General features: G+C 37.1%; 1 protein-coding gene across 9 annotated transcripts in view; it reads right to left on the bottom strand.

Moving 5' to 3' along the window:
- Positions 1 to 16,326, bottom strand: part of CBLB (Cbl proto-oncogene B) — a 247,443-nt gene that overhangs the window by 95,449 nt on the left and 135,668 nt on the right. For 7 of the 9 annotated variants that reach the window (XM_059687925.1, XM_059687932.1, XM_059687927.1 and 4 more), the window contains 4 exons: positions 14,180 to 14,301; positions 9,506 to 9,643; positions 6,150 to 6,237; positions 3,001 to 3,132 (listed from right to left, as the gene is read on the bottom strand). In XM_059687925.1, the coding sequence (XP_059543908.1) occupies positions 3,001 to 3,132; positions 6,150 to 6,237; positions 9,506 to 9,643; positions 14,180 to 14,301 (480 nt within the window). The remainder of the gene's footprint in view (positions 1 to 3,000; positions 3,133 to 6,149; positions 6,238 to 9,505; positions 9,644 to 14,179; positions 14,302 to 16,326) is intronic. The other 2 variants (XM_059687931.1, XM_059687933.1) reach the window with 1 other exon arrangement.

The following is a 16,326-nucleotide window of genomic DNA, read 5'->3' as shown; positions in this document are numbered from 1 at the left end:
AGCTATTTTGTACAATGCTTTCAACAATAACCTTAGTTAATCAAAGTTGTCTGCCAAACTCATGGGAACTTTTAACCCACAACTTCCAAGTATGAAGTAAGTATCAAGTTAAAGCTGCCAGGTCCTACAATATGCCTGCATGTCTGTGCTCTAAGACCAGGGCTCCGAGAAGAGGCTGAAATGCACAGGCCATCCAAGGAGGCAAAGTACTTTGAGTTTATATCAGCCTAAAATTTTGGTTTCCTTTGGAGAGGAATGCAAATGTTTATTTTTTTGTACCTGTGAGAACCATACTACCACACTCAAAGCTAAGTCAATTCAAAGGGTGACACATAATTGCCTCAGTCAGTTTAATCCTTGCTCTGATATGCTGAGTGGGTACCAAATAAAGCAAAGCACCATAAATAGTCCCATCCCAGTCAATGCGGCACATCAGAAACATGTCTAGCACTTTCTACCAATACATTTGAAACACAGTTGCAAACAGTTTTGCCTTCTACCAGTTTAACTAAATTTATTGTGAGTTACTTATAAAAAGAAATTTTTAAGTCTGCAAACCATTATTGTTAACACTAAGGGCCCAGTGCACAAAAATCTGTGCACTCGGATGGGGGGGTAGAGGGGGAGGTTCCCTCAGCCCGGCCTGTGCCCTCTTGCAGTCTGGGACACCTCGGGGGATGACCACCTGCTGGCTTAGGCCCGCTCCCCGGGGGACTGGGCCTAAGATGGCAGTCAGACATCCCTCTGGCAGCCCGGGAGCCCTCGGGGAATGTCCACTTGCCAGCGGAGAGCAGGCCTAAGCTGCAGTCGGACATCCTCAGCGCTGCTAAGGAGGCGGGAGATGCTCCCACCACCACCGCTGTACTGGCAGCCGTCAGCCTGGCTTGTGGCTAAGCAGAGCTCCCCCTGTGGGAGCGCAATGACCACCAGGGGGCAGCTGCTGCATTAAGCGTCTGCCCCCTAGTGTTCAGTGTGTGTCACAGTGACTAGTCATTCCCAGTCGTTCTGCTATTAGGGTCAATTTGCATGTTACCCTTTTATTATATAGGATAGAGGCCTGGTGCATGGATGGGGGCTGGGTGGTTTGCCCTGAAGGGTGTCCTGGATCAGGGTGGGGGTCCCCACTGGGGTGCCTGGCCAGCCTGGGTGAGGGGCTGAGGGCTGTTTACAGACTGGCCGCACCCCCTTCAGGGTGGGAGTCCCCACTGGAGTGCCTGGCCAGCCTGGGTGAGGGGCTGATGACTGTTTTCAGGCTGGCCACGGCCCCCAGCCACCCAAGCTCCCAGTGGAGGCTGGCTGGAAGAAGGTATCTGGGATTTGTTTATCTTCTATAATTAAAACTTTGTTTCCTTGAGCAGAGCCCACAGCCGGGAAGGTCAGGCAGGAAGCTTGGCTTCCTCCATTGCCAGGGCAACCAAGCCTCCTGCTTGCTCCAGCTCTGTGGCTGCCAGACGCCATCTTGGTTGGGTTAATTTGCATATAGTTGCTCTGATTGGCTGGTAGGCATGGCTTGGGGTGTAGCAGAAGTGCGGTCAATTTGCATGTTTCTCTTTTATTAGATTAGATAACTTACTTAAACATGTGCCCAGAAGATGAGAATGAGCTTCCTGACACCATACTGAGCATCCCCCTTCCTGCAACTTCTCCTACAATATGTAAAATTCACCAACATCATGAAGGAATAAAGGGAAATCATGGCAAGGATATCAAGGAAAACTAAAGTAAAATAGAACCTTGATGCATATTAAAAGAGAGAAGTATAAGGATGTTCAACAATTTTTACTGAGGTTACAAAGACATCAGGAGTTCAGGAATGGCTTTGAAAACGTAACTGCATTGTAATTCATTTCCTAGGTCTTCCTCTTTTTCTTCATATATTTTTTAAGTATCCTCTCAGGAAGTAGGAGGCCCTTTTTATAAGATGGTGAAAAAGTGAAAGTCATTATATTTTGTTACCAAGTAATGAGTTCAGCAGGCATCACGGCTCCTCTAGTCTGTACCCTTCCCTGAACCTAAGGCTTCCTTCCTCAGGAGGGCAGAGCTTCTGGGGTGGAGAGAAGATCAGAACTGAGAGGGCTTAAGAATAGGGTAGGGATGTCAATTACATACTCAACTGCAAGTCTTTAAAAAGGCTTGAAAGTTAATTATTTCCTTTCTAACTAAACCCCATCAACAATATTCATTTCAACATTGGTTATATTAAACAGAAGTTTAAAAATGGCTTGATGAAAGTATTCTGGATATTGGAGGATATGCAATATATTCTGGTATTTGGAGCATATGCAAAATTGGAAATCTGCCCAAAGAGCCATTTTAAAATCTCACTTTTCATTACAGATAAAAACAGGTAAGAAGGCCCTTGGGGAAACCAATTATTCTCTAGGTCTTATTCAAAAACATCAAATCAATTTATATTTATTGGACATCTGCCTAATTTATCTTAGATTCTGCAATTTATCTTAGATTTTGTTTCTGTAAACTGAAAAATTTAATGCCTGTTTCTGTGGGAACTATAAGTATTTCGGAAGCATGTCCTGTTTGATTTTCCTATTTTAGCCTTACGGAGCAGCCATAGACATCTGTGAGACAGGACCTACACCGCCCCAGGAGAAGAGGGATGGTTTAAATATCAACCTACGCTTTATCTACTGGAGTTTACTTTGCTTTGGAATCTGACATACTATAAGTAGATTCTGATCTACAGTAAATTATGTAAATGTAGTTAATTGGTAATAGATAAGGGACTTTTTGAAATCAATAGTGTTATAGAAGGACTACTTAAAACTAATATAAACTTACACATGCAAAAGGAGAAATATAAAAACAACAAAAATATCATATTACATAAAAGAAACTTAAACATATGAATTTTTTTAACAACTATTCACACAAAACACTTCTCAGTATTATTCCTGAATCAAGATGAAGAAAACTGAAAAGACAGATATTGTTAAGGAATATAAAGGAGAATTCACGTTGCTAATTAAACCTGGATTATACCTGCCATGCTGTAAGGCAAGAGGTGCACATCAAATGCCCACAGGGCTCAATCTTGACATCTTTGTCGTTCTCAGCACAAATTTTACAGAGCTGGAAAGTGGAGCCCATTTCACAATATAATTCATATTGTTCCTGCAATTTGGGCAAAAAAGTAACATCAATGTTATTTCTTGCATGAACTGTTAACATTAAACATTCTCAAATACCATGACTTGCCCCTGTCAGGATTATGTTGCCATTTGCGACATGTTTTAAATTGATAATGGTAATTTGGTCTACAAAAAAAATTTCTTTTTAAGGATTTGAGCTTTTATTAAAAGGCAACGGTATAAGCTCTTTTACTACTTGGGATTATTTAATGTTTTATACCATTCTTTTAGAAAAAGACTTGCTTCAAAAATCACAGTGAGCCCTAGCTGGTTTGGTTCAGTGGATAGAGTGTCAGCCTGTGGACTGAAGGGTCCCAGGTTTGTATCCAGTCAAGGCCACATGCCCGGGTTGAGGGCTCGATCCCCAGTAGGGTGCGTGCAAGAGGCAGCCGATTAATGATTCTCTCTCATCCTTAATGTGTCTATCTCTCTCTCCCTTTCCCTTCCTCTCTGAAATCAATAAAAACATATTTAAAAAAATAGTCAGAGTGATACAAAAGACAAGCATGGTTTTAAAAAGCAATGTAATTAACTTTATTTTTTTTGTAAATGCCACATGCTCATCTAATTTTATTGTCAAATTACCAAAATCTATGAATAAACATGATTCTGGCTGAACATTAAATTTTATTTCTTAGATACCTATAGAAATTCCAGAATGGAAGGAAAGTAGCATTTGCCAAGCCCTTCCTGCATGTTAGGTACTGTGACCCACATTTATATGTTATGTAATCTCCAAAGCATAATAAGATATATTGAATTAAAAAAAATAATAATTGAGGCCCAATAAGTTTAAATTTTCCTCAAATTCTATATTAAATTTCTAAATTGCATACTTTCCCCACAATCTTAATCACTTCAGCAACCAAAAATTGATTTATTAAAACTCTTGATTTACTAGTTCAGAACCTTTTGGCATAGTACAATTTTCAGTGTTCAAATATTGAAAAGATCTGTCACAAAGGAGATACAAATATATTGGTGAGTGTAAAGAAAATACAAAAAACGGTGTTATTTAATTGGGATACAAAAAAAGAAATTATAGAAATAAAATTTGTTTAAATAAGGCAATGCTCTAATCTAGAAAGTGCCTAGGTACCTGGTACTGGTAGCATAAATAAATGACAATACTTAATCCCTAACCTACTAAAAGATTTTACAATCTTGGTGAGGAAAAAAATATATAGATATACACATAAATAGATATACAAATATGCACATATGCACAGTAATATGTAAATTATGCCTACCATAATGAATATATGTGTGACTCTATAAATAATTTTTTTTAATTTAAGGAAAAATACAAGAGAGAATACATCAAGATGGGAAAAAATAAATCTAAAGTAATCCAAAATAAATTATAAATCACTGAAGTCCCTAAAATAACTGATAAGTTTTTAGGTAGGTTATGACATCCAAAGGACCAATTTGCAATTATAAAATTTTTTTTACCATAACCTAAAAACCTAGATGCAGAATTTAATTCAATGTAATGGGTACACTAGTCAAATATGTATGAGTCATTTAGGAAATGGTACTATTCTTGAATATGTATTTTAAAGCAATGGCTTTATAAAAAAAATTTATGAAATATAAAATTTTTGTATTAAAATATTATATACTATAGAATCACTATATAATTTTAAAAATGGAAGTCATATATTACATTTTAAAAACTGCCCACAAACTGTACATATGTCAACAAATATAATAATATCAAGACCACTGGGACTAAAATCTAAAGAATTAGAGATAAAATGAAAAAGTATCTATTGTCTTCCCCAAAACCATTAATTTCTGTTTTTTATTAGATTTTTATTTATTATACACATCACAAAGCCCAGCCAGTGTGGGTCAGTTGGTTGAGCATCATCCCATGCACCAAGAGGTCTCTGGTTCAATTACTGGTCAAGGCACATGCCTGGGTTGTGGGCTCAATCCCCACTAGGGAGTGTGCAAGAAGCAGCTGATTGATGTTTTTCTTTCATAGATGTTTCTATCTCTCCCTCTCTCTCTCTAAAACATCAATAAAAACATATTTTAAAAATATGTTATAAAATATTTTAAAATTAGATTATAAAATGCTTTCATACTCTCCCTGACTCCCCAATATTTTTACTTACTCAGTTACAAACACTGTTACCAGTTTGGTGTTTCTTAATTTTTATTTTCTAAAATTATTTTAATGTGTTCATATGTGCTCATTTCTTTATTCACAGAAATTAAACTTGCACAGTGTAATTTTACAAATTGAAATGTTATATAATTGAGTGTCCCATAAATGGAAGATTTTTACATAAAATGCAGAAGTGCCCATGTGAATATGTAGAACTACCATCCTCCTGCTAATGACTTTTCAGTGTAATACAGTATGGGTATAATTTTTTTTAAACTATGATAGAATATTTCAGTATTTTGTAAGTTTCCATTTTTATGAAAAATGCTAAAGCAAACACCTGGGGTATAGAGCTTTGTGTATATATGCAAGTGGCTTCTATATGGAATCTAGAGTCAAAGGTATTTTTATTTAGATTTTGGTAATTACTGAATGTCACCCAGTTACAGTCCCATTCATAATCTATGAGGCTGCTAACAATGGATTTATAAAAATATAATTATTATCTTCAATAGGGTTCACTTATTCATTTGACTCTAAAAGCTAATGCCTATAAATTATCCTAATCTGCTATGGAGTTTCCTAAACCTATGGCTCTTGTCATATTTATCTACCTACGTTTGGATTTATCTACTTATCTCCCCCAAAAACTAACAAAATTATATTGGAAGCAAGAACATTAATGGCAAAAATTTTTATTTAAAAAATGGAAAAAGTCATGTGTTGTTTTTTCTTTCAAACACCCTTAGAATTCCTTAAGTATCTTTTGCATTAAGTGCCTACACATGATTTTGGCTCTAGTGTAAGTAGAGAATCTTATTTATGTCAAAACATTCTAGATACTTATTAATTATAAATGCATTTGCACAAATTGTCCTTACCTGTGTAACTTTTATATGATCGTGTGGTGTAGGTTCACATAATCCAGTTAAATCAGGATTGTAACTCCTCCCATCAGGATAAAGGTAACTGAAATTTAAAGATAAATTTTATTATTATAAATTTATATTTTAATTGCAACTAGGTTATTTTATCAGATTCTTCTATATTAAAGCACACATTTGAATACTTCCTTTTTATTTAACTTATATCAAGAACCTATTCCATCTCTATTTCCATAATATTATGTTATTTTTAAAACACTTAAAATCTAGAATCATTTTCACATAAGAAATATGTAACAAATATGAACTCAGCCACTAAGCAACCATTTTCAAATAAATACCTTTACTGTATGTCTGTTAGGTAATTTAAAATTTTATTTTACTGGTTTCTCATGTTCTATTCCAATATACTTTGAACATGCATATTTTTGAAATTCTTACATTTTTCATCTGAAGCACAGTTAATGTTAAATGTATCATTTTAAACCATATTTAACATAAGGAGAGAAAAATGAAATTAAAGAACATAATTTCCCCAAAAAGTTATTCAAATATTTATATGGTGTCCCTGTTTCTCCACTTTCCCGTTCTCTCTTTCTATCTCACCTCTACTCGCCAACACATTTAAAGAAATTAGAAAGTGTTACAAGTCCATGTTTCATTTACTTCAAATCAAGCTATAAACACAGTTTTATGAACATAACCTTCCATTATTAGAGAGAACTGAAAGAACTAACTCTCTAAAGTTATAGTAATAATGCCATCTTGCGGTGCTAAAACAGTTTTTACTAAGAAATTCATTAAAAATTAAGTTTATTGGATTGGTAAATACCTATTTTTCATTTTTTAATGGCAGTGTTACTGTTGGATTTTTTTCAATTTATTGCTATGACTAATTTTGTTCAGTATCTTTCTGTGCTAAATGGCTTAAATGAAAAATTAAGAATATATTACTACAGTGGTGAATATTTTAAAGGGCAAACTATACTAAAACTATTCTGTGAAATAACAAAAAAATTTATCCTTAAATAGTCTATAAATATGTTAGTGTTCAAATTTACCTAGGAAAACCAGAAAAAATTAACTTAGAGAACAGACAATTCTCAAATTGTAAGGAACGAATCAACGAGATAAATCTTTAAGACTTAGGAAAAGTGGGTAAGAGATCAACCAAAGGACTTGTATGCATGCATATAAGCATAACAAATGGACATAAGACACCGGGGGATAGGGGAGGCTAGGGGACTGTCTAGGGCGGGGGGGAAAAATGGACACATATGTAATACCCTTTGTAATACTTTAAGCAATAAAAAAAAAAGACTTAGGAAAAGTGGTTGATTATATCTGAATATGATACAAAGTTATAGTGTCATTATGGAGATGGGATAAAATTCTACAAATATTAAATGAAGAGTGATAAGCAAAAATTGATAAGTAACTTTCTTTTTATACCCTAAAGTGGCCAATTTTAAAAATTATTATATAACATTTTGATCATTGCACTTCAAAAACATGAAATTCTGTGAAGTCAGAAATGAAAGATTACAAATATGACAATAAGACTGTTAGAGAAGAGGTTAAAACAATCTCTTTATTTAATGTGTAAAGAAAGGACAATTCCATGACTACTATCCTCAGTAAACAAGGGTGCTACTGATGAGCGCCTTTACAAAGGCTGTGAAGGAAGAAAAAAATGGCTGGTTATCAAAGTAAATTTATCACTTATATCATATAATATTGGATTAAATATCAGGAAAGAACAGCTGACCCTGATGATAGCTGGACTAAGATAGATGATATGCCTCCCATGTTTCTACTGATCTTAAAACAAAAAATGATATAATTAATGTAATATCTATTTTAACCTAATCTAAAACCTGATCTACCTATCAGATTAAAATTCTGATCTGATCTATTTTTAATCTAATTCATCCCTAAAGTACAAATTCAACTCATCAAATACCCCTGAAGATGTGTGTGTGTGCATGTGTGTTTGTGTCAATATTAACAGTTAATTTATGTAGGCGTTCAGACCAGGGGTGGGCAAACTTTTTGACTCGAGGGCCACAATAGGTTCTTAAACTGGACCGGAGGGTCGGAACAAAAGCATGGATGGAGTGTTTGTGTGAACTAATATAAATTCAAAGTAAACATCATTACATAAAAGGGTACGGTCTTTTTTTTTTTAGTTGTATTCATTTTTCAAACGGGCCGGATCCGGCCCGTGGGCCGTAGTTTGCCCACGGCTGGGCTAGACTATTGATTAAAAATCAGAGTTTTGGTTTTGATTGAGTTTTGAAAATTAGATGGAAGGCATTGTAAACAATATACATAAGCCATATCAAATCACAGAGTTGCCCACTCACAACCTCTATTTATAAATTCAAACTTTAAAGCATATTTTCTTAAAAGTAAGAATTCTGCAATCATAGTGCATCAAAGCTATACATGTGAATCTCTGCTGCACTAAAGGTCAAGTATAACTAACTGAGAACAGCAAATTTATCATAATTAAGAGAAAAAAATAGTACCACAGTTTGCCATACAATTCTCATAAGTATTTCTAGAAAGCTCACAACTTTAAAAATGCATTATTTTTCTTCATATAGATCCCATCACTAATTTTTTTGTACTTTTTTTTTTGCAATTACTTTTGAAAAGGTAACACTTAAATCATTTGTTCTTTGCTGACTCTGGTGGACCTCCTCCTGCTAGGTTTCTATCACAAGCCATGGCAAGTTGAATCACCTATGTCTCCAAGTTACTCAGCAAAGCAAAGCGCTCAACAGTCAGTGTGATGAAGCGACACTGGAAATACAACAAAAGGAGGAAGTGGCATAGGACTAAAATGAATGACAGATATGTATACTATTAAGGGACTTACCAGGTTGCCTAAACTTTGTAGGTGGGCAAAAGTAGGCTTACAGTTGTTTGTATGCAAAATAATACAAGAATTAATAAATAATAATACAAAGATAAACTGTTTTGCATCCTCACAATTGTAAACCAGCTTTTACTTTTGCCCACCCATATGTGTGTGTGTGTGTGTGTGTTTTGTATGTTTAATATCTATTTTAAAACAACTTTTTTGATAAAAGATATAAAATCTCATTGCCATTTCATGTTGGAATTTATTTGCTATAAATATAGGTAAATTCAAATAAGTAGGTTACCTTCAAATAACGATTTTAAAAAGATGAACAATAAAAACAAAGGAGCATCCATTTCTTAGTCTTGAAATAAAAAGCAAGCAATCACATCACCAGCCTCACACTATCCATTTTCTCCATCTCAGAGCGGCCTGTATTTTTCATATTTGTGAATGTGCCCTGATGCCCATTTCTCATACTCACAATCCTTCTCTGCTGCCATCAATCAGTGCTTGAAATAAGGGCTTGTTATGAGGTATGGTCTGTAAGATATTGCCATCCCCTGTCACATAGCCGATGGCCCACTGTCCCAATCTAGTGCAGCTTAACCGGAAAATGTAGCTGTAAAACATGAGGAAATTTTGTTTAATCACATTTGAAATGTACTACACAATTTGTTAAGTTTTTTAAGGTAAAGGATAAACAGAATTATTTAGAATTCCCAATATAAATTTTCCTTCTAAATTATTTTAACAGTTGTACTTCTCTATGTATTGAACTGTAACAGAAGCAATGATCATTTCATTTAAATATCTCCAGAGTTATATGAGAAAGTAATTGAAGTTGTAAACTATCAAGTGATTTATTGCCATCACCATTAGGTAATGCCCTGGCTGGTGGTTAGAACATCACCCCGTGCACTGAAGGGTTGCAGGTTCAATTCCTAATCAGGGCACACACCCAGGTTGTGGGTTTGATCCCCAGTCAGGGTGTATAGGGGAGATAACCAATCGATGTTTCTCTCTCTCACTACCCCCCCTCCACTCTCTCTTCCTCTCTCTCTAGAATCAATGAAAAAAACATATGCTTGGGTGAAGATTTTAAAAAACAGAAAAGGAAAGAAAGTGCTGGTGGTAGAAACAGCTATGAAAAATCATTTGGAAATTAAAAATAAAATGCATGGGTAAAAATTTAATTCCCTGACAGAAATTGAGCCAGTTTCTACTTTGGAATTCAATTACTTTATAATTTAAAAATTATACAGTTTCGGATATTAATAATTTGTATTATTATTGAAAAAAATGTTTTTTTATCCCAAATTCTAGCCATTCATCTTTAAATAAGAGCTCAAAAGAGCTAATCTATGAATATTAAGAACCTCACTTTGGTTATAGAACCTTACGAAATAACTTCTCAAGAAAATGTAAAAACATCCTCCCAGACAGCCTGAAAACAGAATATCAACCCATTAATTACAGGCATCCTTAATTGGATCAAAAAATTCCACACAGCCTTACTATGACTGTCAGTTGGATTCCAAATACAGCACAACCTGAGAAACCCCAATATCCGTGGCAAAGGCCCAACTATTCTCTTTACCATGAAGCCAACAAGATGAAATACCACTTAAATATATATTTTGTAAAGCAAATATATATCAAAATTATTTGATTTGTTCATTAAATGAGTTTTCCTAAACACATTTTCAATGCCCTATCACACTTTACATATTATAATTTACCACAGACTAAACATTTCATCTTTAACTAACTAACACTTAATAGAATAAATCATTACAAGGCAGGATGAGAAAAAAAAGAAGACATCTTTTTAGAGAGCACTAACTTTTCATTCAGAGAACTATTCTAATAGTGATGAGACCTGGTTTTTGTTTCCAACACTGTCATTAACTATCTCCAGATCTTGAAACAGAGAACATAAAAGGGACTCAGTTTCCTTATTATATTTATAAAATTGAACAGGATAATTCCCCAAATAGCTTCTGTGTTAAAATGGTAAGACTGCATGATCCCAACCATATCACATCTTTCAAATCATACTTCATGAACAAAAAGATACTTTAATGCCAACCTAGACAGTAAAAATTATGGAAAATTCTGGCTTGAGAGATCCTTGGATGAAACAAAATGACTCATCTAAGCCACTGTCGAAAATATCTGACCTGTTGTAATGGTCACAATGAGAAACAACTCTCCTTAATCTTAACAGAAAACTTCAACCTGAGCTAAACTGTTTGCACCCACTACCTTCCTTTTATATACCATACATATTGTTAAATATAAAAAGGGGGAAATTTTCATTATAGCAAAAAAAGGAAAGGAATCAATAATAGTGGCTTGTACTTGGAAATATTTTTTAAAATACATCATTTATACTATAAATCAAATAAAAACAATATTAGACAAGGTAGACTTCAAAAAAACACCAACCAAATTCCTTTCTAAAATGATCTATCCTATCTAATAATAGACAAACATGGTAATTAACCATACCTCCGACATGCTTCCCATTGGCTAATCAGGGTGATATGCATATTAACTGCCAACCAAGATGGCGGCCAGCAGCCAGGCAGCTGAAGCGAATAGGAGGTTTGCTTGCTCCAGTGATGGAGGAACCAAGGTTCCCCGCCTGCTGCTGCCGGCCTCTGAGCTGCATTCTAAGAAATAATGTTGCAATTATAGAAGCTAAACAAACCCCAGAAACCTGCTTTCAGCCAGCCGGGCCTCGAAGCTGGAGTTGCAACAGTGTTTCAATTATAGAAGCCAAACAAACCCAGATACCTGCTTTCAGCAGCTGAGGTCTCAGAGCTGGAGCCGAGCCTCAGAGCTAAAGCCGGCTCTCAGCTCCAGTGACAGCCATAGAAGGTAAATAAATCCCAGAATAAAAAGAAAAAAAGAAAAAAGGAGAGGCTGGGAGCTTCATTCACCCACCAGCCTGAAAATGGCCCTCAGCCCCTCACCCAGACTGGCCAGGCACCCCAGTGGGGACCCCCACTCTGAAGGGGGTGTGACTAGCTGCAAACAGCCATCATCCCCTCATTCAGGCTGGCCAGGCACCCAAGCGGGACCCTTACCCTGATCCGGAACACCCTTCAGGGCAAACCAGCCGGCCCCCACCTGTGCACCAGGCCTCTATCCTATATAGTAAAAGGGTAATATGCAAACTGACCCTAACAGCAGAAGGACTGGGAATGACTGGTCACTATGACACACACTGACCACCAGGGGACAGATGCTCAATGCAGGAGCTGCCCTCTGGTGGTCAGGGCACTCTCACATGGGAGGAGCTCTGCTCAGCCACAAGCCAGGCTGATGGCTGCCAGTACAGCGGTGGTGGTGGGAGCCTCTCCTGCCTCCTCAGCAGCGCTAAGGATGTCCGACTGCCGTTTAGGCCTGCTCCCTGCTGGCAAGTGGACATCCCCTGAGGGCTGCCGGGCTACCAGAGGGATGTCTGATTGCCATCTTAGGCCCAATCCTGCTGGGGAGCAGGCCTAAGCCAGAAGGTGGTCATCCCCTGAGGGGTCCCAGACTGCGAGAGGGCACAGGCCAGGCTGAGGGACCCCTCCTCCCCCACGAGTGCACAAATTTTTGTGCACCAGGCCTCTAGTATATATATAAAAGGCTAAGCGACCGTCTGACTGGTAGCTATGACACGCATTGACCACCAGAGGGCAGCCACTCAACACAGGAGCTGCCGAGCTGCAGTGACTTGGCATGGCAGTTCTCGGGTGATGTACCAGGAACCAGAGAGAAGCGAGCCAAATTTCAGGGTGCATCACCTGAGAACTGCCCTCTCACAATCCGGGACCCCTTGGGGGATTTTGAAGAGCCGGTTTTGGCCTGATCCCTGCATGCCAGGCTGAAGGAGCCCACCTGCCAGAGGGACTCCGCTCACCCGCAGACACTCTTCAAGCCAAGGTGCCACCCCAGGTGAGGCAGGCCGGGAAGGGACAGTGGGAGGTTGGCTCCAGGGCGTGTCCAGTCCATCTCGCCCAGTCCAGCTCCACCGGTCACCTTCTAATTAATTTCCTTTCAATGTGCAGGAATCCATGCACTGGGGCACTAGTCCCTATATAAAAAGCGCATACTTGTGGACACTGAAATGGTGTCTCTGTACTAAAATGTGAGTGTGAGGGGACAGTTCTCCACTGTCCTTACTGCCATCCCCAGCACGCCAGTTACCATGGCACAAATGGCTAGTATGTGCCTAATGTATTTCTAGATGAGATGTGGGAAATGCATTAACCAGGGAGGAGGCATTTTCTGATGCCAGATTTGTCATAAATAAGGGAGGATTTCTTGGGCAAAGTCAAAAGGGCTGACCAAACAGTCAACCTCTATGCATATCACTCAGTTTATCATCTGGAAAATAAAACCAATTCTCAGCTGTAAAGAACTATAAGGTATAATGGAAGAAGTCCTCTTGGACATGAAATTGGCTTGGTTTATAACAATGGGTTATTTATGGTTATGTACCTATATGTTTATATGTACTTATGTTTATCATAGAGCCAAATTAAATGTCTTGAAAAATAGTTTAAAAATGAACATGAGCCCTAGCCAGTTTGGCTCAATGGATAGAGCATTGGCTTGTGGACTGAAGGGTCCCAGGTTCAATTCCGGTCAAGGGCATGTATCTCGGTTGCAGGCTCCAGGGCGAGTGCAGGAGGCAACCAATCAATGTTTCTCTCACATCGATATTTCTCTGTCTTTTCCTCTCTCTTCCACTCTCTCTAAAAATCAATGGAAAAATACCCTCAGGTGAGGATTGAAAAAAACAAACAAATAAAAATATGAACATGAATCTTACATTCAAATATACACATAAAATTATATACATCAACACAGGTGTCATGAAAATAGTCAATATGCTAATATTCTATTCCAATTTGAAAACCAAACTCTGAGACCTAACAAATTTCTAAGTTCATCAAATTACACAGTATTTTCTTTCACTTTATAAACATATGTTTCAGAACAAGCACAATGTATCATTTCAAAAGATTCACTTAAGAAGCATGGTCTATTAGCATTTCCCTCCCCTCGCCCCCATGGGCATTATTGATCTACTTAAGAGAGTCATAAAGGACTTTTCCTCTTTAGTACATCACATAATATGACTGCTGAAAAGTCCTACCTTCCAGGTTTGGTGCTGTATTTCTGCAGTCGTGCCTTAACTTCATCATACGTGAGAAATGCCATGTAACCCGGATGTGTTACAGCTAAGAAATTCCAATTCCGTAAAATAGAACCCCAAGGCTAAAAATATAAATAAAACATATTAACTAGATAATACCAGCTGTCAATTATCAGTCCATCATTTAATACACTTACTAAAATGCTCTTTTATATTTTTAATGTGAATATGAGCTTATGTGGCTTAGGCCAACTTTTATTATCTAACAGTTAATATGCAAAAACTTACTCTCATTTTGGAAAAAGATCATTAGGCAGAAAACATTTCCTAGGTATAGAAAACAGAGAACAAAAAAGAAAAAAACACATAATATCTTTCTACAAAAATTCCAAATAAAGCACTGTGATAATTTAAAACTTAAACCACATCTCTCTTCTCTCCAAAACCCTCCAACTCTGAGAAAAGCAAACATCCTTATTAATGGCCCTAGAAGAACCTTACAGGGTGGATCCCCAGTTCCCTTTCTTCCCCACCTGCAGTGATTCTCCTACTTTCTGCCTCTTCTTCAAGCATGCTGGCCTCAGTGCTGTTGGCCTAAAAACAACTGCACTCTCTCACCACAGAGCCTTTGCATTTGCTGATTCCTCAATCTCAATTCCCTTTCTCTAAAAAAACCACAATTGCTTTCTCCTCAATAAAGCCTTCTCAGACCACCCTATTTAAAACTGTTACCTATCATCACCCTGTAAGTCTGTTTTATTCTCTACTGTACCTTTAAGTGTTTCATTTTATAGAACAAGGCATCGTATCACAGAATGTAAGTAATTGGCAAAATTTACACATCAACCATAAGCCACATAAGCAAAGTACGTGCCTGTCTTGCTCACCAAAGGGACACCAGCGCTGATGCCAGAAACAGTGATGAGAAAGGACTATAGGACTATCCCTGTTGAACAGCTCCCGGTAGTCAGTGACTTGTCTACAAGGCCCTGACTCCCAATCTGGTGTTCTTCCCCTGGTAACACATCCTGTACTCACATTTGGTTTTATACTTGCACAATTATGAAATTAGAAAAGGTTTACGGTTTAAAGTGAGTTATGTAAAAATCTTTCCCAGAAATACACACACAAACACAAGGTTTGTATCATTCTCTCTTTAATGTGATTAGCTGTTCCTCACTAGTTACCATGGCAAGAGAGAAAAGAAAGGCAATCAGTGACAGACAACTTCGCTTGAGGGTGTGACTGAATCATCTCGGCCACATTTTTAAGGCCGAAGCTACATTTTTCCCAAGCAATTGGCAGCACACTGTATCTGTTGTGCCAGATTATTAACTCACATCTTCTACATGAAAGGGGAAAAAAAGGTGGTTTATGTTGCCAAGTGAAAGTTGTAGAAATAGTCATCTAGAAATGATTATTGGTAGAGGACTTCTGCTTTTGTTTGTTTTGAGACTTGCTTCTCGTAACTGTTAAGGGTTTCAAATTTGCAAGGCAGAATTCTTTAAAGATTATATCCTTTGCGATGAGAATAACAATGGAAAGAATGATTTAGTAATGAAGAGCTTTTTAAGCTTTTTTGACAAAGAAAAATCTTTAAGGCATAGCCCCATCAAGGTGAAATATCTGACTGGGCAGACAGGAGCTCTACAGAACACTGTTATGAAAGCTTTGTCCATGTACTTGAACATAATATATTTTAAATTTTCCTCTTAAGGCATGACCAAAAATTACATAAACAATGCTTGGAAGAAAAGCAGCATATGTGTTTGTTTGTTTTTTAAACTGAGAAAAAAAACTGCTATTATAGGCATGGAGTTTTGCTTCCTTATGTTCTGCTTCCCTACCTAAAATGGACAAGGATGAAAAGAACAGAAAATATTTGGGTCAATTCCATTGAAGTCCACACAAATTCACGGAACAGTTTTTTTTTTTTTAAATGCTGAACTTTATAGACAGCCAATGCACAGATGAAAATACAAGTGAAAAAAAAGTTTGAATTTTGAGCCAACTGCTGCAGTCTTTAGCAACCATTTATTAGGACTAATCCAGAGGGCCAGCTCCTACTGCAAAAATATTTATGTAATAGAAAGAGTCTGTGTACTGTTTTTCTTGTGAATGTAACCCACAGTCAGAAACATGTGGTA

Source organism: Myotis daubentonii, chromosome 3 (assembly GCF_963259705.1).
Source record: "Myotis daubentonii chromosome 3, mMyoDau2.1, whole genome shotgun sequence".
Lineage (NCBI taxonomy): Eukaryota > Metazoa > Chordata > Mammalia > Chiroptera > Vespertilionidae > Myotis > Myotis daubentonii.
The sequence above is the reverse complement of the archived record's forward strand: the minus strand, read 5'-3'. Positions and strand labels throughout refer to the sequence as shown.